General features: G+C 37.7%; 1 protein-coding gene across 2 annotated transcripts; it reads right to left on the bottom strand.

The window, feature by feature from the left end:
* Positions 1-35: 35 nt before the first annotated feature.
* On the bottom strand, positions 36-16888 carry LOC133616006 (cartilage intermediate layer protein 1-like). Of its 2 annotated transcripts, XM_061974984.1 has the most exons (9): positions 16828-16888; positions 7711-7865; positions 5060-5113; positions 4716-4985; positions 3655-3831; positions 3058-3363; positions 2883-2991; positions 2649-2797; positions 36-2569 (listed from the first exon to the last, which is right to left on the bottom strand). In XM_061974984.1, exons 1-9 carry the CDS (start codon positions 16845-16847, stop codon positions 216-218), a joined length of 3594 nt encoding a protein of 1197 aa, XP_061830968.1. In that variant the 5' UTR covers positions 16848-16888; the 3' UTR covers positions 36-215. The 2 variants fall into 2 exon arrangements, with proteins under 2 accessions (XP_061830968.1, XP_061830969.1); XM_061974985.2 differs by lacking the exons at positions 4716-4985; positions 5060-5113; positions 7711-7865; positions 16828-16888 and adding an exon at positions 3932-4031 and having other exon boundaries at positions 39-2569.
* Between the last annotated feature and the right edge of the window lie 4008 nt (positions 16889-20896).

Raw genomic sequence — 20896 nt, 5'->3', positions numbered from 1 at the left:
TTCTCCAGTCATATTTTGTAATAAATATTTTTATTTACATTTTCAAGTAAATGCTTCAGTACACATGTAAGAATGACACTGAGAAAAATCCAATAGCAATATGTAGTACAGAAATATTAAGTTTTCGTATTCAGTAATCTTAGTAACGTGTTTGCCAAAATCAAGATTAATATTAACACTTGACTGGTGTCAGGCATCGACCTTCAGTGATTTGTTCAGCTTCTGGCCTTTTTCCCTCGTCCTTGAGGATCTCTGGTGCTACGTCTTCGACTATTACGGGAAGTGTTGGCTCTTTGCCGACGTCTGTTTTGCCTCCCTTCCCCTCTCAACACATTGGTCTGGCCTTGTGAATTCTGTAGGGCCTGGAATACACTCTGGTGTGTCACCTCACGATCCCCACAAGTGAATGTCAACGCAACACCCTCGTTGGTTTTCATGACTCGAGAAGTACTGTCGGAGGTGCCATCAAAACAGCGTCCAAGTGCAATTTCTTTGGCTGTTCGGGGATCTTGATCTGTCACTGTATAAATTCCATAGTTATGCCCCAGGGGGTCAAGAGGGGCGAGCATAGTGAACTGGTTTGTGTCGTTGTTGACGGCTAGTGGCAGATGGTTCACCAGGTACTCCTGAAGTAGTGGATTGACATGATCCCTTTTGCAGCTACCTTGTGGAATCACCTTGACCAAGGTCCGATCGACACGTTCCTGATCGTACAACATCCCACTGCACTTGAACTCCAAGCACACAGCTGACACAGCTGTCTGCTCCATGTCACGGATACTTCTGATGTCTCGAAGGCCGTACAGCTGGCCGACTGTTTTCGGGTGGGTGCCTCCCATGTTGTGAGACCGCACGTTAATCTCGTGCGGGCTGTTCATTTTGACTTTGACGTAGCATGCGCGGTATTCCATGGGCTTAGGCCACCAACTAAGGTAGTCTTCTGTCCAGCTCATTGGATCATCCTCATTGAACGGCACTGTGTTGTAATCATACCGATCTCCTTCTACTCGTGAGAAGCGGAAGTGTGCAGCACTGAATGGCGCCTCTTCACATTGTTTCAAGTTCTCAAATGCATAAACTGGTCCATTGGACTCCTCGGCTGTGTTTGGTGTTGGTTTTGCTAAATTGATACTGAATGCCGTCTTCTTCAGTCTGTGGTTTTCATGGTCTGTGCGTCTGTAGTTCAGCTTACTCAGATAAGGCTGAGGCACTCCAATGAGGTTTGGGTTGAGTTTGGGTGAAGAAGGAACAGCTTCTAGTTCCTCACCTCCAAGGTTGGCCATGACGTATGCAGAGTAGGCATCTGTCTTTTGATCATCGCAGAAAGCGGGAAGACAAGCACCATTGGAGCCTGTTATGACACTGTCAAAACGCCCCCAAGCACGAGGGTTAGTGGAGAAGCCAGCTGTGGGCTCCATGTTTATAAGACTCACTACCACTCCCTCAACCTGTTCACTGGGCATGAAACGTTCACTGCGGAAGGCTCTAACCTTCACGTAACATCTACGATTCTCTGGGACATCAAGGTTAAAAAGACGCCTTTCTCTGATCTCCACGTTACCAATCAGAAAAGTTCTTTCTTCCCTTTTGCCTCTTGATTTCTTCTCAACTTCCAAACTTCCCTCATCCTCCCAAAGGCCAGTATCAGGGTTGAGGGACCACAGCTTCATGGTACTTAAGTGTTCAGACATCGTCACCTGGGCAGAGTCCAGTAACACCTTTACCTCACCTGCATTTAGAGGCTCATTAGTTTCGCCATCTCTGAAGTCAACTGAGAACATCCCGTAGGTTCTTAGTGGTAGCATATCTCCTTCATTCCCCACGAAATTGAGATCACTTTGGGCTGCAGCTGCTGTGGAAACATCTCTGGGGTCAAGGAATGTTACACTGGCGTCTACATTACCTACAAACACTTCTCCATTCAGTTTATAGAAGGAATTTGGAGGAATCTGAATGTGAGCCATTGGTTCCTGACCCGTCGCTTCCCCTAAATCAAGAGTGTTGCTTTCTAAAGAGCTCATGGTCACTGGCTCTTTTTTTCTCAGAAGTTTGATTTCATGGTAAACAGCACCTCCTTTGGTGTTGAATGGAAGTACCTTTGTTGTGTTGATGAATTTATCCATGTTGTCCACAAAAGTCAGGACTAACCTCTCGGTTTCAGGAGGAACATGGATGGAAAAGGTACCTTTGTAACCTGTTCGACTGATTCTTACACCATTCATAAATATGTGGCCGAACCTCATTGGTTCAGCATTGTCTGCAGCTATGGCTCGACCATGCACGATAGCCTTGGTGTCGACACATTTCTGACAGCCACATTCAGTCACCACCATAGTGGGTAGTTGGTAGCCTTGGCATGTTAAGTGCCTCTCCTCCATCTTTGCCACGCCACAGCAGTAAGCCACTTTGTCTTTGCATCTGATGCCGTTGTCCAATTGTCCAACGCATGTGCTGGATGCGCATTTTCCCACATCGTAATAAAACGAATTTGTACCGTTTTGGTAGCAGTCATGTGGAAGACGTATCAGATGGGACTGGGGCGTGGGCTCGCATGAATTGCTATTTCTGCCTGAGGAGAAATTACATGACATTATCATCACCACATATTAGCCCTCACAACTCATTTGAATGTTGTTCATAAAACCTACCGATGATTTTGAGAGTAGCTGGTTTGGTTTTAATGGCTCCAGTTGGACCGCTCGCCCTGCAGTAGTACTCTCCAGCTTGTTCAGGATGCAGATCTTTTAGAACCAAGATGTTCTCAGATTGCCTCCCTAAGAGACTGTTGTTATGAAACCTGATGGTTCAGAGACAGAAACAAGAAAAAGTTAAAAAAGATTATTGAATTGGTTTTATATTATTACCAAAATATCAGGTTGTACCATTGATATTTGTCTGGTTGCGGTATTCCCGCCACATTGCAGCAGAAGGCAGTGGTTTGTCCCTCCCTCCTTGCCTTGCTATCGGGGTTGCTCAACACATGAAGCTTCTCTGACGAAGGTAAGAAAAAAAACATCAGTTTCTCACCTTTTGTACTTACCATGTTGCTCATTGTACCTTCTCGTTTGAGCTGAACACTGAGGACTGAGGTACTCTCAGTGCTCTTTGGAATTACAATACTAAGAGGTGCGTGGCCTTGCTGTCTTATTGTCAACGTGGTATTGCCATCAGGGCAGAGTCCGGGGATACGGAAATGTCCATTGTGGTCTGTGAGGGTTAGGAGTTTCTTCGAAAGAAGTATTGCAGCCCCTTCGGCGATGAGACCCCCAGCACCACGGGCCGAGCCCAGCAGGGTATGCTCTTCACACATGCATGTGTCACACTCTGCATTTACTTTACCCATCACACACTGCATGGAACATTCTAAGAAATGGAAGACATTAAACATAATTACAAATAACACTAGTCAATGCTAATGCCTTTAGTTTACAGGTGTAGCGTATAGTAAATGATTGGAGAAAGCCATATGATCACGAGGTATTACAATGCATTTTGTGGTGATCATGTACAAGAGTTCAGTGATACATTTAACTAACAAGACAACGATTAGCTATTCTACGTTTTAACCATACCTAAAATAGTTCTTATTCAGATGAAGAACTATTTCAAAGGAACCAAGTTAGAAGTGTCTACTTAAAACAGATACTAGCTTACCTGTCTGACATTCGGGTCCCCGGCATTCTTTTCTCTCAACCTTTGGTCCGCTGCAATACCTTAGACGAGAATTGCAGCTCCTGGAGCGAATTTGGACCCCCACTTGACCACATAGGGCAGAACATGGACTCCAGTCTGTCCATGAACTCCAGGTGTCTTGTAAGGTTAGGCTGATTCCTGCAGAGAAATATAAGTGGACGCATACAGTAGTTACAGCAAGGGAAGAGTATCCTACTGAATTCAATACTTTTATAGGTACAAACTGAATTTATGTCACCAGAATTGCCTTTCTTATGCTTGGGAGACATCGTGTAGTGCAAAATGTTAACTAAAACTGGGAGCGCTGTTGTTCTCCGTCAGTACTGCAAATGAGCCTCGTATTGAATTCTTGCGCCACATGCACTGCAACTACTAACTATAGATCATGAGCAAGTCTGGTTTTTACGCACCAAAATTAAGTTTTTAATTGTTTTTTTTGTGTACCTTCGTACCTATGAAACTGTTATGTATGTTGTCTTCTCCCTGCCTTCTCTATTGGTTTTTTCAGTTTCATCCACAGTCTTTTGTCCCCAACGAGGCACACCTGCTGCTAATTATCTCCGGGTAGTATTTAAGCGCGTCTCCACCAGCTGGTCCCCGCCGGTTATTCTTCCTGAACTCTACTCTGACATGTGTTACCTTGACTCAGCTTCCCTGGTATGTTGCCTTCACATATTTCTGTTATATTGACCTTGTTGTGTTTTTGTTTTTCTAGCCACCTTGTTTTAGAGGACTAGTTTTTTGCCACGCTGTGTGCGTTCCTGACCTTGGTTCCGCCAACCTCTGAAAGAGACTCCTTTTGTTAGATTTTCCATGGTGTGCACTTTTTGCCCCATCATCCTTAGTTACCATTTTTGGACTTATTAAATATTTTCATTTGTTATCGCTTCCCTTGCCTCCATTCTCCGCATCCCGGGGTCCACCCTTGAACTCTATCCTAACAGAAACGTCATTACACAGAAGATGGTGGAACAGATATAGCGACACATGAATACATTATATGATACATAACATGAACAAACCTTTGGGACAAAGGAATCGTACTGCGTAGTTGGAACAGTTCTGGTCTGGACCTTGCTCCTCATTGAGGCACCAGAAGCCCACAGTGGGGTCCGCGTGGACCTTCTCTCCGGTTTCTCGAGCTGGGACCCACTCAGTGGTTCTGGCCTCCAGTGCTCGGGGAGTCTCACACACTCGGGCGCGGTAGTAGAAGCGAATGGCATCGAGCTGCTCATAGTCTCCACGGCCGCCTGGGTGGTCCACGTTAAACCATGTGGTCCATTCGTAATTGTCTAGTTTAGAAACAAACATGGACATTGTAGCATCTAGAGATGTTAGATACAGTTTGAGCCAAAAAAAAGTTGACCTTCAGTGTGATACACAGAAGGGTCTGTATCTTTGCTGTCACTGCTCCTAAGCCCTGCAAGAGACAGAAGATTGGATTCTGTGACTGTATCTCCTCACATTACCTTTTGATGTTTTTGGTATATCTAATGAGGGCAGTCATATTAAACGTGTTGATCCATGTGATTAATCACAACACATTATCACATTAATTAATCATGTGTCAACACAGATTTATCATCCAATTAATTTTGTTCATCTTTCATATACTGTATGTTTCTTCCAACATACACCCCAATGGGACTTTAGATAATACTGTTTCATGTTGTGCGCAAATAAATGTTTCATTAAACTTGCATTTGTGTCAAAATATTTAAGTATTTTTCTCATAAGATCATTTAGATTATGCAAGCAAGTAATTAACTGTGATTAATCACAATCAATCCACAATTAAATGTGTGATTAATCCAATTAAAACAATCATTTGACACACACACACACACACACAGTGTATGTCATATGTCAGCAACATCAACCACCAAAAGGACATTCCCACCTCTACTACTCTACTACATTATGTGATAATAGGTAGATCATTTATTGATGCCATTGTGTCGCGAGTGTGATTCCTTCACAATCTGATCAAATTGACTTGAATATTAAATATTAAATTTACTAGGAATATTAACAACTCCTTCAGAAAAGACATGACGGTAACAGTTCCCTTTGAATGGCTCTGACCAGAAGACAGTAGGTGTTTAAAGTGACCAATCAGAATGGAGGGGTGTCGCCTGGCCGTGTATTCAATGAAATGTGCCAAAAGGGATGACAGAAACAGTAAGTATGTGCGTGGCTTTTGGTAATGTGCTATCTTCTCACTGTTTTGACGCTATATAAATGTGCTTCTTCTTCAGACACTCCTTTGTTGCCTTGCCGCTATCGTTTAGGTCACAGGTGTCAAACTCAAGGCCCGGGGGCCAAATCTGGCCCGCGGCATAATTTTATCTGGCCCTCAAACACCTGGAAATGATATGTGTCAATGAAGTACTTAATATTTTCTCACTAAATGTAATGGATTTTTTTCATTTTGACTATACTGCTTACATTTGCATGCATTTTAAACTTTAGTAGTATCCATTATTGCAACAAATATTACAGTATACTTTCCAAACATTTTTTGTCTAAATAAAAACTTGACTTCTGATTTTGAAGCAAACTACCCATCAAATTAATAAAAATGACAATACATTTTACAGTGTTCTTTACAGCATATTATTGTGAATTGAAAAAAACTACCATTTTTTTGCGTTAAAATTCTGTTGACTGAGCTGCCATTTTTTACCGTAAAATCTTGTTTTTAACGGTGTATTAGTGTGAATGGAAAGAAGGTACATTTGTTTTTATGGGAAAAAAAACTGGCAGCTAAGTTGCCAGAATAAAAAAGGAACTTGTACTGTTTTTCCATTATCAATTTAGTGTAAAAACCAATGTCAATTTAACACAAATTCTGGCAACTAAGCTGCCAGCTTAGTGGTACTGTTTTTATATTTACCGTAAAATGTTGTAGTATATAAAAAAAGCCCACTATATTTTACAGTAACATTTTGTAAATGTAAAATTTTTACTGTAGAATCGATATAATTAATAATAAATCCAGAGGCAATTTCATACATTATTTGCTGTTACAAGCGGCCCTCTGACCATAATATGGTACTCATCAATAAAATATGAAAAATTCATTTACATACAAATATGTTGTGTTAAAATAAATAAAATAATAATGAATATGTTTCTTAACCAGAGTATCAATACAAATGTAAATAAAGCTTCAACACTTAAGTCATAATTTTTGCGCTCAAGAAACTTCTCTATGACTTTAGCTCCAGACTCCTTTTGTCAGTTTGAGATTGTCCTTACTGCCACAAGTGGTGGAAAAGTATATTACAACTAAGCGCCGCTCCAAACCATACGGATCACAGCTGAGAAACAGACATTCTCGGGGTAATGGTCATTTTTTATTTTTTTATTTTTTATTTTTTTGCCATAAAAATATACAATCATGTGTGCTTACGGACTGTATCCCTGCAGACTGTATTCATCTATATTGATATATAATGTAGGAACCAGAAATATTAATAACAGAAAGAAACATGGGGGAGGGAGGTTTTTTGGGTTGGTGCACTAATTGTAAGTGTATCTTGTGTTTTTTTATGTTGATTTAATAAAAAAAATATATATATATATTTCTTGTGCGGCCCGGTACCAATCAGCCCGGTGGTTGGGGACCACTGATATAGATGGTATTTAACTAGCTTTTTTGCAGAAGGGCCTTAAAAACAACAGAGCTGACAAAATAAATTGGCAAACATCAAATGTCCACTGTAGAAGACACTGGTTCCACGGAATATACAACATAAGACTAATAGTAAAGGGAGAAGTCCACCCCACCGGTTCTTTGCTTTCTGGAAATGTGGCCCCCCAAGCAATGTAGTTAAATATCCCTGCTATAGGGGGTCAAATACATATCAATTTATAACCTTCATTTTACATATTTTTTGTTGAAATTCTCCTATTCTACCATACAATTTAAAGACTGTCCATGAATAGGCAAACTTACAAAATCTGCAAGGGATCAAAGCATTTTTGTTGGTGTCAGAATGGACCGAGACCCACCTTGGGCTGGCATGATTACCAGGATGACCAGGAAAAGCCCCAATGCCATTTTCACACTGCTTTTTGTGTCTGACCTTTGAACTTCCTCCCCCTGTTGCGTATATTCTGCACCAGGAACTCGGAACAAGATAGATCCCAACAACACAGCCTCACTTCTGGTGGGGGACAGAAACAAACAACACAACATAAAAACAATAACAATATTTCCTGAAATACGAAGCATATTCAACCCTCTTTCTGCTAATTCTGGCTATCATTTTTGTTGTTAGTCCATTAAAGATGATTTTTCATAAGAGGGTTTTTAAAAATGTTTAATATCCAATTCTTTCACAGGTGTATGTTACACTGGCAGTTATTCCACAGCCAAACTGGACAAACAGATCCTTCATTTTTTAAAGGGCATACGGGTAAAAAGATTTTGGATTTATATATTTTTTCTACTTTCTTTGCTCAAATCTCTAAATCAACCTCAGCCCTAAACAAATACCAAACATGTCATGTTTAAAAATAATAATAATTTCAACCCTTTGAAGGCCTTTTGAGTAAAAATGTGCATAACATTAGTTAGTTTACTAATTCAAACCTGGAACATCATTGGATCAAAAGGCCTCTGAAGCGTAAAAAAACAAAACATTGCATGTTTGATATTTTTGTTTTAGACTGAAGTTTACTGAGACAATTTAGCAAAAAAAAAGGAAAACAAATATGAATCCAAAATGTTTTCAAAATCTTAACTGTCATGTTTGTCTTGAAGATACAAAACCCGAAACCAGTGAAGTTGGCACGTGGTGTAATTTGTAAATAAAAACAGAATACAATGATTTTCAAATCCTTTTCAACTTATATTCAAGTGAATAGACTGCAAAGACAAGATATTTAATGTTCGAACTGAGAAACCTTTTTTTTTTTTTTGCAAATAATCACTAACTTTGAATTTAATGGCAGCAACACATTGCAAACAATTTTGCACAGGAGCATTTTTATTTCCTTTTAACAACACTCAGTTAACGTTTGGGAACTGAGGAGACCAATTTTTTTAAGCTTTTCAGGTGGATATCTTTCCCATTCTTGCTTGATGTACAGCTTAAGTTGTTCAACAGTCCCGGGTCTTCGTTGTTGTATTTTAGGCTTCATAATGCGCCGCACATTTTCTATGGGAGACAGTTCTGGACTACAGGCAGGTCAGTCTAGTACCCACACTCTTTTACTATGAAGTCACATTGTTGTAGCACGTGGCTTGGCATTGTCTTGCTGAAATAAGCAGCGGCGACCATAATAACATTGCTTGGATGGCAACATATGTTGCTCCAAAACCTGTATGTACCTTTCAGCTTTAATGGTGCCTTCACAGATGTGTAAGTTACCCATGTCTTGGGCACTAATACACCCCCATACCATCACAGATGCTGGCTTTTGAACTTTGCGCCTATAACAATCCGGATGGTTCTTTTCTTCTTTGGTCCGGAGGACACGACGTCCACAGTTTCCAAAAAAAATGTGAAATGTGGACTCGCCAGACCACAGAACACTTTTCCACTTTACATCAGTCCATCTTAGATGAGCTCGGGCCCAGCAAAGCCGGCTGTGTTTCTGGGTGTTGTTGATAAATGGCGTTCGCTTTGCATAATAGAGTTTTAACTTGCACTTACAGATGTAGCGACAAACTTTAGTTACTGACAGTGGTTTTCTGAAGTGTTCCTAAGCCCTTGTGGTGATATCCTTTACACACTGATGTCGCTTTTTGATGCAGTACCGCCTGAGGGATCGAAGGTCTGTTATATCATCGCTTACGTGCAGTGATTTCTCTAGATTCTCTTCTGAACCTTTTGATGATTTTACGGACCGTAGATGGTGAAATCCCTAAATTCCTTGCAATAGCTGGTTGAGAAATGTTGTTCTTAAACTGTTGGACAATTTACTCACGCATTTGTTCACAAAGTGGTGACCCTCGCCCCATCCTTGTTTGTGAATGACTGAGCATTTCATGGAATCTACTTTTATACCCAATCATGGCACCCACCTGTTCTCAATTAGCCTGTTCACCTGTGGGATGTTCCAAAAAAGTGTTTGATGAGCATTCCTCAACTTTCTCAGTCTTTTTTGCCACTCGTGCCATTCCTTTTTAAAACATGTTGCAGGCATCAAATTCCAAATGAGCTAATATTTGTTTTCCAGTTTGAACTTTAAGTATCTTGTATTTGCAGTCTATTCAATTGAATATAAGTTGAAAAGGATTTGCAAATCATTGTATTCTGTTTTTTTATTTACGATTTACACAACGTGCCAACTTCACTGGTTTTGGGTTGTGTAATTAAAATCGAATGGATGTCCCCAGAGGATTAAAGGGGAACTGCACTATTTTTGGATTTTTTTTTTTTTGCTTATCATTCACAAACCTTATGTAAGACAAAAACACATTTGTTTTACTTTGTTTTATGCATTCTAAATAGTAAATGAATGCGAGCAAAAGTCATCTTACAATGGAGCCTATGGAAGTCACTCAAGTCTGCCAATGAAGCACTTAAAACATCCAAACACCTCCATTAAGGTTTTATATACATGATGAAAGTATATGTATGAACGGGCACATTTATAACAACATTTAAGATTTACGTGTTTTGCTCATTTTTAACATGCGGCGGTGCATTAATTACAAAAACGCATCACGACGTTCGCTTTTTTACCTTAACAACATCACTGATTACTACTCACTGCAGACTTCATGAGAGCCAACTCACATAATAAAACACCGCTTACTGTACAATGTCTGCTGTCACTGGAATGCTGACCTATAGGATGTTCTAATATTCCCGTTTGGATGAAGAATGTCTCATAATCCTCATGAAGAAAAAGGGGGTGTAACCAAACGTCTTTTCGTGTCGTTCTTGTCAATTCAGTGTCTAAATTGGATGCCAAATTTTTTCGGATTATGTCCTCATCCTTCCACTATCCAGGTGAGAGGCATTATTTACGATCTAGAACAGGGGTCCCCAAAATCCGGCCCGCTAGAAGTCCCAAGTTAAAAAAATAAAAAAAATAAAAAATTTGTTTTGAATCTGTCATTTAAAATCCATTTTCTACCGCTTGTTACTCTCGGTGTCTCCTAGCCGCTCAGGCAAATCATATTGTCTAATGCATTTTCCCATCGATAACGTGACATCTGACATATATATATATATATATATATATATATATATATATATATATATATATATATATATATATATATATATATATATATATATATATATATATATATATGCTGTGAACCTGTTTTTATGTTTTTATGTTTTTATTTATTCTATTTTATTTATTTATTTTTTATCGTGTTCTGTTTGTGTTGTGTTGTGTTTGCTCGGTACTCGTTTTATCTTTTAACCTGTCCATTGTACAGCACTTTGGCTACCCCTGTGGTAAATTTTAAATGTGCTTTATAAATAAAGTTGATTTGATTTGATTTGATATATATATATATATATATATATATATATATATATATATATATATATATATATATATATATATATATATATATATATATATATATATATATATATATATATATCAAATCAAATCAACTTTATTTATAAAGCACATTTAAAATGATGTGCCATATATATATATATATATATATATATATATATATATATATATATATATATATATGTATATATATATATGTCTGTATATATATGTATATATATACATATACACATATATATGTATATATATATATATATGTATATATATATATGTCTATATATATATGTATATATATACATATACACATATATATGTATATATATATATACATATAGGTATATATATGCATATATATACATATATATGTATATATTTACATATATACATATATATATGTATATATACACATATATACATATATATGTGTATATATACATATATATACATATATATATGTATATATATATATATATATACATGTATATATATATATATACATATATACGTATATATACATATATACATATATATACATAAATACGTATATATATATATATATATATATATATATATATATATATATATATATATATATATATATATATATATATATACACACAACCGTCCCCCGGCCAAATTTTTTTAACCCAATGCGGCCCCCGAGTCAAAAAGTTTGGGGACCCCTGATCTAGAATAAACTCTCACCAGCTCCGAGGCAAGAAAGCAGCTCACCAGCTGATGACATCATTAGCTCTGTGTGATCACGGCGCCGCTTCAAATAGTTTGTCTGCGTTAATGCTTATAATAACAATATCACCAATAATTGGTTAATATTCGGGTCACGAGCTGCAAAAATGGAATATTGTTGGCGCTTTTTGGATAATAAATGATAAATGGGTTGTACTTGTATAGCGCTTTTCTACCTTCAAGGTACTCAAAGCGCTTTGACACTACTTCCACATTTACCCATTCACACACACATTCACACACTGATGGAGGGAGCTGCCATGCAAGGCACTAACCAGCACCCATCAGGAGCAAGGGTGAAGTGTCTTGCTCAGGACACAACGGACATGACGAGGTTGGTACTAGGTGGGGATTGAACCAGGGACCCTGTAAGCGGGATTTTATTTATGAATTACAACGCTTACAAACAAACAAACAAACATATCACTTCTTGTCTTTTGTAGTGATTGTGACCGATAGGCCGAATTCCAAAAAAGTACATTTAGTATTTCAAGAACCAATTTATTCATCATCATATCGAAGACATACGGAACTAAGCAGCAACATGTAGAGTATTTGAGGGAATCAACAACAAGACATTGCTGGAGCCTCCACTGCTCAGATTACACATCTGTGTTGGCCATCAACAATCGTCAGGGGAGCTCTCAAGCCTTTCTGCATCTTTTCCTCACACACGTTTGCACTTAAGCCTCAGCATTACAAGCACCGTAGTTATGTCCTGTTCATCACATTTGCACTCACTTTAGAAAGAATGTAGACGTTATTATGATGCCAATTACAGTAAATTAACGGGACACCAATGGAAAACCTAAATTGAATTGAATTGAAGTATTTATTTAAAACCTGCACAGTACAACACATTTTTTTTTTTTGGCAGAGACATTTATGCAAGGCTTGAAAAGGGGTTGGATGAAGCAGATGCTTATAATATCCCAACCCCTTTCACTCACTCCACATTTAACATAAACCATATAATACAAGAACAATACCATACAAACAAAAACAAGAAAAACTCCTGTACACTAACAATATAATAGTACCACTGTTAGTATAAGACAAGACAAGACAAGACGAGACAAAACACACACACACACACACACACACACACACACACACACACACACACACACACACACACACACACACACACACACACACACACACACACACACACACACACACACACACACACACACACACACACACACACAGGCGCAAACACTCTCTGACCATACACCTCTCTCCCATGGCTCTGTGCTGAGGGCATCACTCTCTTTCCTCCTCGTACTTCTTCAGTACTTCTTTTTTAAACAGTCTTTTAAATTGAATTATGTTGGAACACGTTTTTAACTCGTCCCCTAAGCTGTTCCACGCACTGAAATGCACATTGATTTTAAAGTTGTTCTAAATTTCGGCAAATATAATTTGTTGTTTTCTCTAAGACTGTGACTATGGTGAGCATCTCTATCCTGGAATAGGTTCTGTATATTGGATGGTAGAGAGTTTTGGGATGCCCTAAACATAATTTGAGCAGTTTTAAAATTGATCACATCGTGCAGTTTAACTTGCTTTAACTCCATGAATAGTGGATTTGAATGTTTGTCTGAAGTGAACATTAGACACAATCCTAATGGCCTTTTTCTGCAGAGAGACTAAATCAGTGGTTCTTAACCTGGGTTCGATCGAACCCTAGGGGTTCGGTGAGTCTGGCTCAGGGGTTTGGCGGAGGTCAAACACCCGACTCATCGTGTAAATAAAAACTTCTCCCTATCGGCGTATTACGGATACGGCAACAGCAGAAGTCAGACTGATTTGCAGGTGTGTCATTTGTTGTGAGTTTATGCACTGTGTTGGTTTTGTTGTTTGAACAAGGTGATGTTCATGCACGGTTCATTTTGTGCACCAGTAAAAAAACATGGTAACACTTTAGTATGGGGAACATATTCACCATTAATTAGTTGCTTATTAACATGCAAATTAGTAACATATTGGCTCTTAACTAGTCATTATTAAGTACATATTAATGCTTTATTCGGCATGGCCTTATTATAACCCTAACCCTCTAACCCAGGCTCTAACCCTAACCCTAACCAAATAACTCTAAATTAAGTCTTTGTTACTTAGAATATGTTTCCCTAGTGTCCAAAAAACTCTAAATTAAGTATTTGTTACTTAGAAAATGTTCCCCTAGTGTCCAAAAAACTCTAAATTAAGTCTTTGTTACTTAGAATATGTTACCCTAGTGCATACTTGCCAACCCTCCCGGATTTTCCGGGAGACTCCCGAAATTCAGCGCCTCTCCCGAAAACCTCCCGGGACAAATTTTCTCCCGAAAATCTCCCGAAATTCAGGCGGACTCAGGTCCATGAGGACCTGAGTCCGCTAACCCACAATATAACCAGCATACCTGCCCAATCACGTTATAACTGTAGAATGATGGAGGGCAAGTTCTTGGTTTCTTATGTGGGTTTATTGTTCGGCAGTTTCATTAACGTCCTCCCAGCGCGGCAACAACACACAACAACAGCAGTCACGTTTTTGTATACCGTAAAGCAGTTCGTCTGCCGTAAACAGCAATGTTGTGACACTCTTAAACAGGACAATACTGCCATCTAGTGCATTTGATGAAAGCACTTTTGTGCGTGCCACACATCAATGCATCATCAGAGTTCAGCATGGTTAGAAAAATAGTGACAGAGAATATAACAAGGATGGACAATTCAACCCTTAACTCAACAATGAGTAGATGAGTGTTATGTGTGTGTATATGTGTAAATAAATGAACACTGAAATTCAAGTATTTTTATATATATATATATATATATATATATATATATATATATATATATATATATGTATATATACATATATATATATATATATATATATATATATATATATATATATATATATATATATATATATATATATATACATAGCTAGAATTCACTGAACGTCAAGTATTTGTTATATATATATATATATATATATATATATATATATATATATATATATATATATATATATATATATATATATTATATATATATATGTATATGAAATACTTGACTTGGTGAATTCTAGCTGTAAATATACTCCTCCCCTTTTAGCCACGCCCCCAACCACGCCCCATCCCCCCACCTCCCGAAATCAGAGGTCTCAAGGTTGGCAAGTGTGCCCTAGTGCACAAAAATGCACTATTAGCTTGTTTTAATAACTCTGAATCAAGTCTTTGTTACTTAGAATATGTTCCCCTAGTGTCCAAAAAACTCTAAATTAAGTCTTTGTTACTTAGAATATGTTCCCCTAGTGTCCAAAAAAACTCTAAATTAAGTCTTTGTTACTTAGAATATGTTCCCCTAGTGTCCAAATAACTCTAAATTAAGTCTTTGTTACTTAGAATATGTTCCCCTAGTGTCCAAATAACTCTAAATTAAGTCTTTGTTACTTAGAATATGTTCCCCTAGTGAACAAAAGTGCACTAATAGCTTGTTTTAATAACTCTAAATTAAGTCTTTGTTACTTAGAATATGTTCCCCTCGTGTCCAAAAAACTCTAAATTAAGTCTTTGTTACTTAGAATATGTTCCACATATGCACAAAAATGCACTAGTAGCTTGTTTTAATGACTCTAAATCAAGTCTTTGTTACTTAGAATATGTTCCCCTAGTGTCCAAAAAAACTCTAAATTAAGTCTTTGTTACTTAGAATATGTTCCCCTAGTGTCCAAAAAACTCTAAATTAAGTCTTTGTTACTTAGAATATGTTCCCCTAGTGTCCAAAAAAACTCTTAATTAAGTCTTTGTTACTTAGAACATGTTCCCCTAGTGCACAAAAGTGCACTAGTAGCTTGTTTTAATAACTCAAAATTAAGTCTTTGTTACTTAGAATATGTTCCCCTAGTGAACAAAAGTGCACTAGTAGCTTGTTTTAATAACTCTAAATTAAGTCTTTGTTACTTAGAATATGTTCCCCTCGTGTTCAAAAAACTCTAAATTAAGTCTTTGTTACTTAGAATATGTTCCCCTAGTGCACAAAAGTGCACTAATAGCTTGTTTTAATAACTCTAAATTAAGTCTTTGTTACTTAGAATATGTTCCCCTTGTGTCCAAAAAACTCTAAATTAAGTCTTTGTTACTTAGAATATGTTCCCCTAGTGTCCAAAAAAACTCTAAATTAAGTCTTTGTTACTTAGAATATGTTCCCCTAGTGTCCAAAAAACTCTAAATTAAGTTTTTGTTACTTAGAATACGTTCCCCTAGTGCACTTTTAATAGCTTGTTTTAATAACTCTAAATTAAGTCTTTGTTACTTAGAATATGTTCCCCTAGTGTCCAAAAAAACTCTAAATTAAGTCTTTGTTACTTAGAATATGTTCCCCTAGTGTCCAAAAAACTCTAAATTAAGTTTTTGTTACTTAGAATATGTTCCCCTACTGCACTTTTAATAGCTTGTTTTAATAACTCTAAATTAAGTCTTTGTTACTTAGAATATGTTCCCCATACTAAAGTGTTACCAAAAACATATAACTTTGTCTTGAATTTGAAAAAAAAAAAAAAACATTTTATTTTTCACTAAAGAAGGGTTCGGTGAATGCGCATATGGAACTGGTGGGGTTCGGTACATCCAACAAGGTTAAGAACCACTGACCTAAAAGCTGTAGATGGGATTTATAACAATTTCCCCAGACTTCAACACAATAGTTGAAATATGACATAATAAATGAATGATACAATAACAGCAGAGCATTGGTGTTCAATAAATGACATGATCTCCTCATCATTCCGATGATAGCTGTCGACGTTACTAAAAATCAATGGAATATTTTCCCAGAAACGACTGATATTGTTAGCGTGACGTCAAAAGTAAAGATAGTAAATATTTGTCACCTGCAGGTGGACTGACTCATGCGCCTCCTTGTCTTCTTGGCTTCCACATGTCTCTCCTCCACCTCTGGTCTGCATGTGCTTCAACACTCCTCCCGTGTTCCTTTTATACTACTCCGCCCCTCCTTCCTCTCTGGCTGTATGCCACAATGTCTGTGTTATCCCCAGAGGTGGGTAGTAACGCGTTACATTTACTCCGTTACTTCTACTTGAGTAACTTTTGGGATAAATTGTACTTCTAAGAGTAGTTTTAATGCAACATACTTTTACTTTTACTTACAAAATGATTCCCGGGCGCGGCCACCGCTGCTGCCCACTGCTCCCCTCACCTCCCAGGGGGTGATCAAGGGTGATGGGTCAAATGCAGAGAATAATCTCGCCACACCTAGTGTGTGTGTGACAATCATTGGTACTTTAACTTTAACTTTAGTATATTTATAGAGAAGAAACGCTACTTTTACTCCGCTACTTTTATCTACATTCAGCTCGCTACTCGCTACTCATTTTTATCGATCTGTTAATGCACGCTTTGTTTGTTTTGGTCTGTCAGACAGACCTCCATAGTGCCTGCGTTTCAACAAATACAGTCACTGGTGACGTTCACTCCGTTCCACCAATCAGATGAAGTCACTGGTGACGTTGGACCAATCAAACAGAACCAGGCGGTCACATGACCTGACTTAAACAAGTTGAAAAACTTATTGGGGTGTTACCATTTAGTGGTCAATTGTACGGAATATGTACTGTACTGTGCAATCTACTAATAAAAGTTCCAATCAATCAATCAAAAGTGTGAAGGAAAAAATATCCTTTTTTTATTTTAACCGTACATCCCGTCAAAAGCCTAAAGACTGACTGCACAGTTCCTGTCTTCACAATAAAAGTGCCGCTCCATCGCGCCTGCGCTTTCAAAATAAGAGTCTCCAAAAGCCAGCGCAAACAAGCTAGCAAGCTACGGAGTTTGCCGCCAATGTATTTCTTGTAAAGTGTATAAAAACGAATATGGAAGCTGGACAAATAAGATACCAAAAACCAACCACTTTCATGTGGTATTAGACAGAAAGGAGGAACTTTTTTTCTCCTCCATTTGAAAACGAGGACGTTATCAGCACTACTGTCTGATTACAATCAATGCAAGTCATCAGAATCAGGTAATACACCAACTTATATTCTTGTCTTCATGAAAGAAAGGAATCTATATGTGTTATATGCATGTTACATGCATGTATATTCATTAAAACACCTTTAACATGTAAACAAAAACGGCAAAATAAATAAATATAAATTATATACTGTATATATCAATGTATGTGTATATATATATATATGTGTGTATATATATATGTGTGTGTGTGTGTATATATATATACATTATGTATATGTGTATATATATATATATATATATATATATATATATATATATATATATATATATATGTGTGTGTGTATATATATATACATTATGTATATGTGTATATATATGTATATATATATGTGTGTGTGTATATATATATATATGTGTGTGTGTGTATATATATATATGTGTGTGTGTATATATATATATATATATATATATACATATATATATATATATATATGATATGTGTGTGTATGTTACTCATCAGTTACTCAGTACTTGAGTAGTTTTTTCACAACATACTTTTTACTTTTACTCAAGTAAATATTTGGGTGACTACTCCTTACTTTTACTTGAGTAATAAATCTCTAAAGTAACAGTACTCTTACCTGAGTACAATTTCTGGCTACTCTACCCACCTCTGGTTATCCCCGAACATATTCATTGTGTGAACGCTACAAGCATTATGTTAGCATTTTAACAGATTTCATACTTTTCGAACTGCTAATCATGGATTTTTGTCACTTGGTTCCGCCTTAGAAGTATGCTAGCTAGCTGTTCCCCTGTTACCATGCTAATGTAAGCATGCTAACATTTTATGCTAGCATTCCAGCTAATTTCGTACTTTTTAATCGTATGTTCACGGTAGGGTTGTACGGTATTAGTATAGTACCGCGATACTAATGAATCATATTCGGTACTATACCGCCCATACTTGCCAACCCTCCCGATTTTCCCGAGAGACTCCCGAATTTCAGTGCCCCTCCCAAAAACCATTCTCCCGAATTTTTCCTGATTTCCACCCGGACAACAATATTGGGGGCGTGCCTTAAAGGCACTGCCTTTAGCGCCCTCTCTCACCTGAAAAGGAGACTATTATACAAATCCTGTTTCCATATGAGTTGGGAAATTGTGTTAGATCGATGTAAAAATAAACGGAATACAATGATTTGCAAATCCTTTTCAACCTATATTCAATTGAATGCACTACAGAGACAAGATATTTGATGTTCAAACTCATAAACTTAATTTTTTTTTTGCAAATAATAATTAACTTAGAATTTTATGGCTGCAACATGTGCCAAAGTAGTTGGGAAAGGGCATGTTCACCATTGTGTTACATGGCCTTTTCTTTTAACAACACTCAATAAACGATTGGGAACTGAGGAAACTAATTGTTGAAGCTTTGTATTCTTGTTTTCTGTAGAGCAAGACCCCGGACTGTTGTTCAACAGTCCGGGGTCTCCGCTGTCGTATTTTACGCTTCATAATGCACCACACATTTTTAATGGGAGACAGGTCTGGACTGCAGGCGAGCCAGGAAAGTACTTGCACTCTTTTTTTACGAAGCCACGCTGTTGTAACACGTGCTGAATGTGGCTTGGCATTGTCTTGCTGAAATAAGCAGGGGCGTCCATGAACAAGACGGCGCTTAGATGGCAGCATATGTTGTTCCAAAACCTATATGTACCTTTCAGCATTAATGGTGCCTTCACAGATGTGTAAGTTACCCATGCCTTGGCCACTAATGCACCCCCATACCATCACAGATGCTGGCTTTTGAACTTTGCGCCTAGAACAGTCTGGATGGTTCGCTTCCCCTTTGGTCCGGATGACACGATGTCGAATATTTCCAAAAACAATTTGAAATGTGGACTCGTCAGACCACAGAACACTTTTCCACTTTGCATCAGTCCATCTTAGATGATCTCGGGCCCAGAGAAGCCGGCGGCGTTTCTGGATGTTGTTGATAAATGGCTTTCGCTTTGCATAGTAGAGCTTTAACTTGCACTTACAGATGTAGCAACCAACTGTATTTAGTGACATTGGTTTTCTGAAGTGTTCCTGAGCCCATGTGGTGATATCCTTTGGAGATTGATGTCGGTTTTTGATACAGTGCCGTCTGAGGGATCGAAGGTCACGGTCATTCAATGTTGGTTTCCGGCCATCCCGCTTACGTGGAGTGATTTCTCCAGATTCTCTGAACCTTTGATGATATTATGGACCGTAGATGTTGAAATCCCTAAATTTCTTGCAATTGCACTTTGAGAAACGTTGTTCTTAAACTGTTTGACTATTTGCTCACGCAGTTGTGGACAAAGGGGTGTACCTCGCCCCATCCTTTCTTGTGAAAGACTGAGCATTTTTTGGGAAGCTGTTTTTATACCCAATCATGGCACCCACCTGTTCCCAATTAGCCTGCACACCTGTGGGATGTTCCAAATAAGTGTTTGATGAGCATTCCTCAACTTTACCAGTATTTATTGCCACCTTTCCCAACTTCTTTGTCACATGTTGCTGGCATCAAATTCTAAAGTCAATGATTATTTGCAAAAAAAAAAAAGTTTATCAGTTTGAACATCAAACATGTTGTCTTTGCAGCATATTCAACTGAATATGGGTTGAAAATTATTTGCAAATCATTGTATTCCGTTTATATTTACATCTAACACAATTTCCCAACTCATATGGAAACGGGGTTTGTATATGTCTCCGTTATCAGGCCCGGCCCTAACCAATCTGGCGCCCTCGGCAAGATTTTAGGTGGCGCCCCCCCACATCGGCAGTGAAGTGTATATACTCACAAGAAACCGAATAGCTTTGTCTTTGACCTTTTTTTTTTTTTTTACTTACAACTATACCTAATATATAAAGGGGTGGACAAGTGACTATTACCTGCAGGGCAAACATTAGCTAACCAGAAGGCAATAACAA

Source organism: Nerophis lumbriciformis, linkage group LG15 (assembly GCF_033978685.3).
Source record: "Nerophis lumbriciformis linkage group LG15, RoL_Nlum_v2.1, whole genome shotgun sequence".
Taxonomy (NCBI): Eukaryota; Metazoa; Chordata; class Actinopteri; order Syngnathiformes; family Syngnathidae; genus Nerophis; species Nerophis lumbriciformis.
The sequence above is the reverse complement of the archived record's forward strand: the minus strand, read 5'-3'. Positions and strand labels throughout refer to the sequence as shown.